The sequence below is a fragment of the Carassius auratus genome, chromosome 7 (genome assembly GCF_003368295.1).
Source record: "Carassius auratus strain Wakin chromosome 7, ASM336829v1, whole genome shotgun sequence".
Taxonomy (NCBI): domain Eukaryota; kingdom Metazoa; phylum Chordata; class Actinopteri; order Cypriniformes; family Cyprinidae; genus Carassius; species Carassius auratus.
In genome coordinates, this window is record NC_039249.1 from 13,514,040 (window position 1) to 13,527,000 (window position 12,961).

Genomic DNA, 12,961 nt, shown 5'->3' on the forward strand with positions numbered 1-12,961 from the left:
TAAAACTACACTTCCAACTTTAAGTTCCTGTAGAGCTCTCCAGATCCAGTCAAAATCATAAATAAGTATTTCAGGCATGACTGAGCAGAAAATATATTTACTACATGCCTTATCTCTGCTTCTGTAGGTAGACAGTAATTCCAGTAACTAGGTTTCTGAAGTTCAAAGCATGGCTTATCTCAGGCATTTCTCCATATTGTTTTAATGAGGCATTATTTACTCTGCATGCTTGGACAATGCATGCTATAATGTAACTTTAAGGACAATGTGGTATTTGAACACTATTCCCTAGCATTACTCCAAACATCAGATATAATCACCATAACTGAGCTTTAAGACCTGTTTTAGCCAAATTAGGAGTCTTAAAGTAAATATAACGAATGTATAAAACGAATACCACACCCATGTCTTTTCCAAAATTGAATGACTTTATATGTCCTGTTGAACATAAAAGGAGATATTTTGAAAAGGGTTGTTTCTGGTATATGCATAGACGCAGACACACACACGCACATGCATGCACACACACACACACACACACACACACACACACGCACACACATGCACACACACACACACACACACACACACACACACACACACACGCACACACACACACACACATGCGCGCACACGCACAGATACACTCATCGCTCACTTTATTATGTAGGCTACTGTTCAGTTGCTTGGTAACACAAACTGCTAATCAGCCAATCGCATTGCAGCAACTCAATGCATTTAGGCATCTAGAGGTGGTGAAGACGACTTGCTGAAGTTCAAACCGAGCATCAGAATGGGGAAGGAAGGGGATTTAAGTGACTTTGAATGGGGAATGTTTGTTGGAGCCAGACGGGCTGGTCTGAGTATTTCAAAAACTGCTGATCTACTGAGATTTTCATACACAATCTCTAGGGTTTACAGAGAATGGTCAGAAAAAGAGAAAATATCCTGCGAGCGGCAGTTGTGTGGACGAAAATGCCTTGTTGATGTCAGAGGAGAATGGGCAGACTGGTTAGAGATGCTAGAAAGACAACAGTAGCTCAAATAACCACTCGTTACAACCAAGGTATGCAGAATTCCATCTCTCAACATACAACACGTCTAACCCTGAAGCAGGTTGGCTATAGAAACAGAAGACAATTCACACAGACTCACAAAATTTTGGACAACAGAAAATTGGAAAAACCAATTGCCGTTGCCTGGTCTGATGAGTGTCAATTTCTGCTGCGACATTTTGGTGGTAGTCAGAATTTGGTGTAAAGAACATGAAAGCATGATCCATCCTGTCTTGTCTCAATGGTTCAGGCTGGTGGTGGGGGTGTAATGTTTTGGGGGATATTTTCTTTGCACACTTTGGGCCCCCTTAATACAATTGAGCATTGTTTAAATGCCACAGCCTACCTGAGTGTTGTTGCTGACCATGTCCATCCCTTGATGACTACAGTGTACCCATCTTCAGTGTACAATCTTCACAATTTTCTCCTAAACAATTATGTAGATATGCTATCTAAGGGGCTACTAAAAAGCTAAACATGTCACACACATCCTAAAAAGTGACACTAATGTGATTGCAAGTGTTTGTTTTTAAAACTTGGTTTTGATCATTTATTTGATGCTGTTAAAAAATGGGCAGGACCTTGATACCACAGTTCCCCCCCCCCCCCCCCCCACGCACCTGCCACTCTTGGCTGGGAGACAGTGGTGACTCTCTGGCTGTTTGTGCCAACTTGAGCCACCTTGAGTTTAGCATAGCATAGTTTAGCATATCAAGTATATATGATACTTGCATCTCCTTGGCATAACGAACGAGCGTCTGGATGCATAGTCTTTATGGTTTGGAGGTTCAGTGGCGTAGGAGTCATGATCACCTTCTTCGGGTTTTGAAGAGTGATGAATTCCAAAGCTGTTGTGACTCGATGGTGATTGGGAGTTTCTTCCCAGCGGAAAGTGAAAAGAGCTAAGAGAGACATCAGCTGAGATCCTAAGATCTTTGGTGAATGGAAAGTCAAGGCACGAGGCCTGGCGCAGACTTAGGGGGCCAAGAGAGTTCTAGCTCATCCTCCTCATCCCCTTAGGATCTAAAAGAACCGCAGACTGGAGGCGGGTCACTGATGTGAGGTGTTTATGGTCTGAGAAGGTTCACGCCTCTCAGGATGGACTTGTCCAAGGAGAAAGGAGTTTGGAAATATTGGGGAGTTTTATAACCCTTTGTGTGAAAGCCTGGTAATTTGCATATGTAACTGGATCAAAAGTTGATATACAAACTAGTAAGGATTCTTAGAACACTAATATATGTTGCATAGGTATCAACATACAATATACACTCTCGTTTAGATCATCAGAAGGCGAATTCATAGATACTAAACATGGTAAGATTACATATAGGAAAGATTTGATAGATCTGGTTCTATCATAAGCATAAAACAGTCAAATTCAACAGACAATATACAAGAACAGCAATAATATGCACAATGACCTAAAGGATATGTGTGTTCAATCAAAGAGAAGTTTTCTGGTGGACTTATTAGAGAAGAGTGCCTTTTATAGCCATGATGTGTCTGTTTCTAAAAGACTTTTATTTCTGAAAGTCTGTTTCTGAAAGTGCCTTTGGTTGCTATGGAACCAGAAGCCTGTTCTACCTTTTTTGAGGTGATAGTTGCATTTTGGGAGAAGGGTCCATAGACCCTTTGGTTAGATGAGGGAAGGCTAGATATTATTTGTTAAATAGAACAAATAGTTGTGTGTCTGATTGGTCCAAATGTCACAATCACTACTGCACACACTCTAAATGTCAGCAAAATATGAAATTTCTGGTTCATTTTGGCTTCAATTTCAAGGAAGTGGAGACACGCTTTAAAATTATTTTATCTACTTGTAATTGTCATTTTGTTATAAAGTTAACCTTAGTATGAACTTCAACCATACAACACAAGATGTTAACCAAAATAACAGCCTCAGTCACTATTCATTTTCATCGCATCTTTTTCCATTGGGCATCTTCTTTTGTGTTCCACAGAACAAAGTACACATGGCTATGAATGAATAATGACATTTTCAGGGTGAACTATCCCTTTAAATGTGTTGTTCAGTAAATGTAATTAATGATGTAATGTTGCTGAGGCCCACAAGAGGGCAGCAGAACATAATAAAGTTACAGTTAATCCTACATCATGTTTAGATGTTTGTTTTTGTTTTCTTGTTCTTCACACTTCTTATTTTAAGAAGAATCTTTAATATGCGATTCTTGTTCAAGTATATACATTTTATTAAGCAATTAATATACATTTTTGCTTTAACATCATACATCCAAAAAAACAGGGTAACCACAGTTTCCACCCCAAATAGTAGAGGTTGTATAATTCATGATCCCACAAAATGAATATTGAGTCTTCTTCAACTGTTTCTAAGCTTTCAAGGTCTTGCATTATGAATATTGATTATAGCAGTCAAGTTACCGGAGTATGATGATAGCAGATACAGCAAGGAGAGAGAGCATATGTGACCCTGGACCACAAACCAGTCTTAAGTAGCAACTAGCAAGGGTATGTTTGGAGCAATAGCCAACAATGCATTGTATGGGTCAAAATATAGATGTTATAATTAGGATATTAAGTAAAGATCGTCTTCTATGAACATAATTTGTAAATTTCATAACATAGTAATATGTATTGCTAAGAACTTAATTTGGACAACTTTAAAGGAGATTTTTATTTTTTTCAGATTCCAGATTTTCAGATAGATGGATCTTGATCTAATATTGTCTTATCCTACCCAACCATATAAATGGAAAGCTCCTTTATTAAGATTTCAGATAAGGCTATACACATTTAAATTTTAGAAAACTGACCCTTATGACTGGTTTTGTGGTCAATGGTCACATATATGTTGTTTACAGAGAGCTAAAGAGAGAGAGAGTATGACATTGTAAACAGAGTGATGCTGTTTTGGACATCAATAATCTTCCTTAGTACATGCAGTAATCAGATTGACAGCATGGAAAGAGAGAGAGAGAGAGAGAGAGAGAGAGAGATCAAGGAGTAATAGTACTAACATACTATGCTGACTTCACTGCAGTATGCTCCTGACTACAGGACCATGGCTACCGTGGCACTGATAGGCTTGGATACTTAGCAAGAGACAGCGACCAGACCCTCCCTCTCTCTCTCTCTCTTCTCCTCCTCTTTTACAATCTCTCGTGTCTCACTCTGCTGACGTAGAGACTGCAGGCTGCACGCGCTCAGTGTGTGCTTCTCTGTCCTCCTATCTCACTCAGCGTTTCAGGAACGGAAGCTGACTCTTCTGCACTGTTCTCTGCATGACTGTCACAAAGGTAAGCGTGTGCTGGAGTGTGAGGCTGGGAGGGGCTGCTGGGTTTGGGCTTCACTGCAGTGGGATGTTCTGCTGATTCTGTGGCTGTAGTGTACTGCAGTGCCGGACAGGTGGAGTGTGTGTGTGTGTGTGTGCGTGTGTGTTTATGCAGGTGAATCTTATGTCTGCTGGATTTGCTGTGCAGTACAAACTTCTATGTGCATTTGTCCAGCTGGCTCCCTGTGTGTGTTTAATATGCAAGTGCCTGTCCCGCAGTAGGGCAGTGGGTCTTGGCTGGGTGAGGCATGTTTATGTGTGTGTGTGTTAGGCTTTAGCAGACAAAGTGGAGCTCTTAATCCAGTGCTGTCCTGCATAAAGCCTGAGCTGTGCTTTTTTACTGAGGAGACACTGAGCATGTCACATACTACAGTATGTGTGACAGTAATAAAAGGGAGAAAAGAGGAAAGGAACAAGAAAAGAAAAGGCAGGCCAATGGATACAGGAAGAATTCAGGTCAACTGGGCTATATTTTGACATTGGGATTAGGATGACGGTCAAAAAGTAGCCCAATTTAGTTGAATTAAGTTTAATTTGGATTTATGTTATTGGACTCTCACAGCTGTCATGAGTTGTGTCATAAACTGTGAGGCTAATTTAACTTTATTAATTAAAGTTAGAGAAAAAAGACTATGGAATTGTTGTAAATGCAGTACACAAACAAGTCTGTAAAACTGGAAACATACCTGGTCTAAGCCTCTTATTGTAGAGATGAACACGAAATGACGCTGTTTATAAGTCTTATATATGTGTTATATAACAGGACAAGTGATTTTGAAAATGGATAAACATTATGTTGTTATGTTACGTTACGTTACGTTATGTGTTCTAAGCTCCAGCATCCCTGCAATTTAAATTGGTAAATCAGTTAGCAAAGTAGATTGATTATATTATATTATATTATATTATATTATATTATATTATATTATATTATATTATATTATATTATTTTATATTATATTATTTTATTTAGAGTTGCATATATTACTTAAATCTCAGTCAGTGTCAGTGTTCATGCAGTGATGTGTGTTGCAGTTATTCCCAGACGCAGGTGCTGACTGTGTAAGAACTGATGTGAGTGTGAGTGTGTGTGTGTTCTGTTCTGAAGGAGAAGGTTGAGATGTTGAGTGCGGTTCGAGTGATGGGCACTATACAGAGCTAAATGACCTTGGAGTGTTTGTGTATGTGTGCTGACCGAGCAGAACAGTACTCTGTCAGACAGTGAGAGACGGAGAGCAATTCCACTCCAGAGTGTCTGCTTATGTGAGAGTGAGTGCACATATAGACTAGTGTTTAACCCCACAGCTGTGTGGCAGGATATCCTCACAGACTCTTGGGACTGAAACCGTCACACACCCAGACTGTCATGATCAGGAAAGGATGCACCTCTCACTGCAGGGCTATAAAACAGCTGGCTGCACATCACTTTCTGTCACACATTACTTAATAAATCTCTGTGGATGGTAATTTCATACAAGGTAGGAACTAAACCCAAAAAGCCTCATAAAAAGCAAAGCAAAATTACATATTTTATTCAGCATTTAAAATAAAAAAAGTCTCACACAATCTAAAAAGGTCCTCATGTTAGAGCTGGTTTACCCTTGTGGGCTTGAAAATAATAATAATAATTTATAGCACAAATACAGATCTAGTTATTAGCACACAGATTGAATAATAATTGATTCTTATTTTATTGAAATATTTAACATTATAAAAAATACAACAAAATAAAAAGCTAGTGGCTGTATTAACCTTGCCAGATTGGCCATTAAAAATGTGAAAGTGAAATTCAGCCAAGAATGGTGACCCATACTCAGAATTCGTGATATGCATTAACCCATCCAAAGTGCATATACACAGCAGTGAACACACACACTGTGAACACACACCCGGAGCAGTGGGCAGCCATTGATGCTGTGTCGCCCGGGGCACAGTTGGGGGTTCAATGCCTTGCTCAAGGGCACCTCAGTCATGGTATTGCCGGCCCGAGATTCGAACCCACAACCCTAAGGTTAGGAGTCAAACTCTCCAACCACTAGGCCACAACTTCCCTAAAAAATAATTTTATAAATAATAAGATCTTGAAAATTCCAAAAAATAATTCCTTTAAAATTTACACCAAGATTGTCAGCCACCTCAAATGACTCGCTTATTCCTACACTGTCTTTAATGTATGAAATCCACAGAAACATTGTAATTAATTTCGTATGAAGAGACAAAGAAAGCAGGAGGAATGGATGGAGAGCTGGAGGAGGGGTTAGAGATCATTTTGTCTTCATAGAGTAGAAGGTCAACACAGGTGACCTCTTGCCTTTGTTCAAAGCTTAGCATTTCTTTCACCCTGGGACAGAATTTCATCTGACAGAAATGCCAACAGGCATCAGATTCTCCAATGAATTTGCAGAATAGACCCATCGGTGAAATGTACTCCCATATCAACAGATCGAGCCAGGCAGACGTCATGTGTTCAAGATCACTGAGTGTGCCAGGAGTGTATTTACTGGGTGACTGTGAGAAGGGTTCTCTATGGTGTGTGTGGGTGGGTTTGCACATGTCTGCATGTCAGTAGGGCGAGAGGCAGATAGGAAGCGTACAGGTGTGTTTATTAAGCTAAGAGACAATTTCATATATAAAATGCACAGAAACACACTTGTCAGGAGTGTTTGAGCGACTGAGAAGACCCTGCGTGGGAAGGAGGACTGTAAGCTCACAGGTGTAAAACACATTATTATAACTACACTCCATATCCACCACTGACCTCATACAGAGATAGTGGTGGGTGGGTGTTTTTTATTTTATAGCAGAGATGTGAATATAAGTGTATATGCAGGCTATATGTTACATACACTCAAAAAACTCACAGTTATGTTGGTGCCCGTCCATTATACATATATTATATAAAAAAGATAACAGTCTATAGGATATCTCTAATGAAATCCTCACAAATTCCTCACACAATCCTGCACATCACAACGTGGTGTTGTTTGGTTATGTAGGTTTGTTCCAATGTATGTACTTAATAATATAAAATAATCATTAAAATAATTCATAAAATACAATTTTATATTTGCTAAAAAATGCACTATAGAATATTTTATAGAACAGAAGTAACTAATAGAATAGTGGCAAGCATAGTTTAAACTGATTCTTTTAAACTGATGCTGCTAATTTAAAATATTTAATATTCTATCAGTGATAAAAATTGAGGGATGATGATGAGACACTGGTAGGGAGACTTAAAGTTCCCTATTTTATAGTGACTATAAAGTAATACATATGTAAAACACTTATTTCAGATATGAGAGTGCATATTTTGAGATTTAATATTTGGGATAGAGTCATTACTCTAGTTTTGAGCTATTTTTGATGGGCCATTGGGCTAGTTGAGCAAACCAGGCAACCTTGAATACACGCTTGATTTGGACGCTGGTTTTTGTTTTATCCTCAGAGGGAATCTTATAATCTGGGCTGAATTTGCAGGCTATTATGCCCTGTGCAGGCAGTGTGCACACACGCTGAGAAGAGTCACATTTGATCCTAACAGCTAGCTCAGCAACCCAAACCTCCTGCTGGCCAATGTGCTTATACAGAAAACATCCAATAATGAACAAATGACTAAAAGGTCTGGCATTTCTGTTCAGCTTTTTAATGAAGCATGAGAAAGTTCAAGACAGTGCATCCACTGATGAAGATATTCGATAGAACAAACTCCACAGAGACTGAGAGTTTCAGTGGGACTTTCTATAGAAAGCGAAAGGAGATCATGTCACTTATAAATATCCTGCTCAGAACGTGAGGTAGAGACACTGGGAAGAGGATGTGCTTCCTGTGGTCCTGGGCTGGTGAGACTCAGTGTAGATAAACAGCAGCTGAGGGGCATCAGTGTGTGATGTTCACACTGGCTTGTAATTCCCATTGTCTGTCTCCTCTCTCTTTTCACTCCTACTCTAAGGCAAAGAAACTGAGAAAATATTATATGAAGATTTTTGCCTTGGGATGTCTTTATCTATTGCCACTGCAATCCTAGATGCACAGACATACACTTACAGGGTGTCAAGAAGAATGAGTGTATAGTCACAATGTAAAAACATCCACAAATACAGCATCCACATTTCAGTTCAAACAATGGCATGATTTTGGAAATGTAATATTGCAATCCCATTTTTGTGTCCCTGTGTGAGGTCCACAGTGGAACATGGGACCAGAGAAGGAAATGCTACAGCCTACACAATTCAAACAGTGTGGGAGTGGGAACTAAAGCATGACAGCATGATAAAGATGGGTCATATGCTTCAGGATTTCAACACGCTTCTCCTACTATTACAGTCAGACTATTACATTATCTGTAATGCAGTACAGCAATGCATTCCACTGAATGATCCCACTCACCAATGACTCTTTTAAATTTAGAAGTGAACAGCAATCTGCTGCAGTAAAATGTGGTAAAACACACTTTCTTGCATTCTCATGCATGTTATATGGCAGTCTTGGAACAAGAATGCCGTAATTCACACTAGACTGAAGTCTTGGACTGCTTCAGTGTTCTTTACTCGCTTTATATAATTTATTATCTGTTAAAATAACTGTTTTGTTTCTGTTAATGTACATATCAGGTTTCCAATAACTTTTGTGTTGTAATTTAAACCCTTTACATCTAGGAGTTCATCAAAACAAAGACCGCTTATCAGACCTGTCTGTTTATGAAGACAGTGTGGGGACGTGACATATTTCAGGATGGTGTGCACGTTCCACACAATATAGTACAATTGCCTCATGATACAATTTTACATGGATCTGCCATAATTAGTTTTGATATGCTCAGTTTCTTTATGAGACACATTAAAGATGTCAGTAGCTATTTCCATTCAAGACAAAAATAATTTACAATTTATTAATATTAAAAATACACAGAATAAAAATCTTGTCGACCTGAAGTTAGCATATATGTTTTTTATTGGACATTTAATGCAATATTTCTAAATTTGCATAAAAACTATTTTTATTTTTGCAACCCCATGCATAATCTGAAGTGGCAAAACTGAAATGCCTGCCAATCATGAATCCATCCCTCATCTTTTGCACGTTTATTAAATATTATGGCTAATTTTGTAATTCCAGCTAATAATAATAGTCTAGTATTATCAGCTCAGTTTAACACATTTTCTCTTTTTTAAATCCATTTCACAGATTCTCCTTCCTCCACAAAATTAGAAACAGAAATTGTGAGAGAAAAAAAAAAAATTCCATCTGGGCTTGGTCATAGGAGAGAAAGCACAATAAGAACATTATGAAAGTGTTTTTGATACTTCAGGCTGAAGTAAACAATACCTACAAGTTGTCTGAGGTTATTGCCGCTTAAAAAGAAAAGGAAAACAGCTTTCTTTGAGAGCAGAAAGAGAGAGAGAGGTCAGCTGAGTGCTGTGAAGGTTCACATTCCTTCTCAGCATTCTCTGGCCCTCAGCAGTGTTTTTTGAAGTGATATGCCAAAAACTCAAGCCTTTTATTTTCTTAGAAAACGCATCAGTGAGAAAGTGCAAAGGAGCAAAAAGCTGTGTGTGTGTATGTGTGCGCGTGCACACACACACACACACACACACAGATTTAAGAGCATTGTTAGACACTACACTTTCAAAACAGCATGGGCTAGCTGTTCCAGCAAGAATGATCAATAAACATTAGCCAGAACATGATAACATATGATCAAACAAATCAAATTCAGTTGTAATATCAAATCTATACACTCTTTATTGCAATAATGCCAACAAAAGCCAGCTCAGATGGAGAAATCAAGAGTGGAAAATATGGGCTGGATAGAAAGCAAACTTGACATGAGAAAGGTATTACATGTATTACAGTCCTGAGGTAGAAAGTCAGTGTTGTGGAAGGCAATTGAAATAGGCACAGATCTAACCCCATGTGATCCTGGACTTACGGTGGCCCAGACTTCCTTCAGGCAGTTTTCAGAGTGCTTAGCTCTGCTTCCAGCCTCCAATTAATCAAATTACACTGACAAAACAAATCCCACCCAACACAACTGAGCTAGAGGATTCAGAGAAATATAGGTAGAAGGACAAAAGAGAATGTGCAAGAGTGAGAAACTAAATAAAGCATGAAGAAGACTAGAGAGGATGTCTGAAAAAAAAAAGCAAGGCGATATTTTGGACATATTCAGAGCAAAACAAAAGGTACCGCTTGACAAGGCCTGAGGCCTTAACAGACAGATTGCCAGGTGGAGACCCGCTGACACAGATTTCAGCTCCATGCATGAATCCAAAATAGGTCACATGAGGTAGGACACATAGGGGACACACACATATGCATGCATTTGTGCAGAAACAGAAATCTGTCAATAAAGACGATTGATTTCCAATGCTGATGACATCAGTGACACAAATAACAAGCGTTCCAAATAAGCACGGGGTCTTTAAAAAATCACATGGAGCGCAAATTGTCATAAACATTAAGACTATGCAAACATATTTAAGAATGATTTTTATTCAACTTTCATTTAAATTGAATTTGCAAAAAGCCAGCTTTCTCATCTTAAAATAGATCAGATTTTAACCTTTTAACATCCACTAGTATGACTCTGAAAACAGACGATTGTTTTGCAAGTATATTACTGCACGTCTAACCCAATGCTGCACAACCAGCACTGCATATTTTGGATGTGCCCCTCATTTGACTGGAAAAATATAGTCAAGCTTATCATTTTAAATTTTAAAGACACAAGAGGTTTTACTTTACTAGTGCCTGATTCTTTTTTAGAGGGCTCTTAAAAGCATGAAATTATATTTGGACTTACATTTTTCCTTTTTGCTGGCTTTAAACATAACAGCTCAGAATAGTCATTAGTTTTCATGTGGCTTTAGAGATTAACCACATGACATTTACACTTTAAATGTTAAAAAAAAGCATTACTTAAAAATTACTTTTATTCAGCAAGGATGCATTAAATTGATCTAAAGTAAATGAAAAAAAAAAAAAAAACAACGTTACAAAATATATAATGTTTTAAACTGTAATACAGTTTTACAGCATTTTTAATCAAATAAATGCAGTCTTGTTGAGCACAAGTGACTTGTTTCAAAAACATTTAAAAATCCTATTGACTCTAAACTTTAAGTTATGTGCAAGTGATTTCCCCTAAACAAACTGCCTCCAGAACTAGTACTATGGAATCCTGCATCACAGTACATGTTCCATTGATATAAATGAAACGTTAATGCATAGTTTTCTCCTTGTACCACGGACCTCCTGATGAGCCTGGAGTTTCATATAAACTTGAGGAACAGACGGAATACAAAATGAGGTTTAAATCTAATTGCAGTTTCTCACAAGTGCATGCATTAGATCACATTTTACAGAAATTACTGTTTTTGCTGCTGAATGCAAGCTTAATAATGCCATCTTCACTGTTATTTTTCCTTAGTAGTTTTACTCATCACCTCACTCAGCCTCTCATACAGCTGTTTTATATTTGACACTAGCCTGAGCACATTTCAGAGCACACCTTGCAAAAGCCAGTTTTAGCTCAGAGTGCTGCGCTGGCGATCACGCTGAAACAGAATCCTGCCAGTAATGAGAAACAAACAGAAGAGATAAGCCAAGCAGGAAGACAACAGGCTAATACGACATTGTCATGTCACTGTGGAAGGTCACGGTGCTCATCAGTAGCTGGGCAACACTATTACAGGATGCCAGCCTCTGAGGTCTGGCTGATGTTGTTATAGCACCATCTGAAATGGCAGTGCTTTGATTGTGGCTTCATAGGTCCTATGAAAATGTATTTATTAAGAAAGAGAGAAAAGGATAGAATACAGTCATACAGAAATATGAGACACTTACAACACTTAAAATATTTAGAAATTATTCTTTAAATGTTTTTCCATGAAACTATTCACAATTAAGCAATTTGACAGTCTGAATCAGTGATTAAAAACCTTTATTGATCGACCACTATGCTTAATATTGCTTATAGCTTTTACACAAGGCCTAGGTTATGGCACTGTGACTGTTTTGGGTTTGGGTGTGGTGTGTCTGGCTAATTTATCCAGGGCAGATGGCATGTCTGAGCCATGATGCTCCTCTTCTGTGTAGCATACAGGAGCAGATTGTTACTTGCACAGGGAGCCTGAGACTGCAGGAGAGAAAGTCTGTCTAGTCAGCAAAGCATTGCCAGATCTGAAGCCTTAATCCAATTTATAAAAGGACTTTCTCCAAGATGGAGATTGCAGGAAAGGGACTAGCTTATATACAGCTTTCAAGGGATTAGAAAGCATAGAATAGACTGAGCAGGACAAGTGTAGAGACGGTGTGAATGCCACCAAATGGTTCAATCTCATACCGACAAAATACTTTACTTCAAATCGTCAAAATGCACATCTCTGCTCTACAGTTTAAAAGCTGTCATCCATAGTTTCACACCAGCGAGCATACATAAATTAGCATTTTCATGTGTTGATTAATTTACATAAAAGCCATCATTCTAGTTAGAATTTTCACACATACGAAAAAGACACTATTGGCAAAAGCTCTGTTCTAAAATAAAACAAATAGCCCTTTTACCAATACTTTTGCAATGACATGTAAATAT

General features: G+C 38.3%; 1 protein-coding gene across 2 annotated transcripts in view; it reads left to right on the forward strand.

The window, feature by feature from the left end:
* The first annotated feature begins 4,088 nt into the window (after positions 1-4,088).
* Positions 4,089-12,961, forward strand: part of LOC113105996 (coronin-2B) — a 38,667-nt gene continuing 29,794 nt past the window's right edge. Inside the window, exon 1 of one of the 2 annotated variants that reach the window (XM_026267451.1) lies at positions 4,089-4,330. In XM_026267451.1, coding sequence (XP_026123236.1) covers positions 4,316-4,330 — 15 coding nt within the window. In that variant the 5' untranslated portion in view covers positions 4,089-4,315. The remainder of the gene's footprint in view (positions 4,331-12,961) is intronic. The other variant, XM_026267452.1, reaches the window with a different exon arrangement.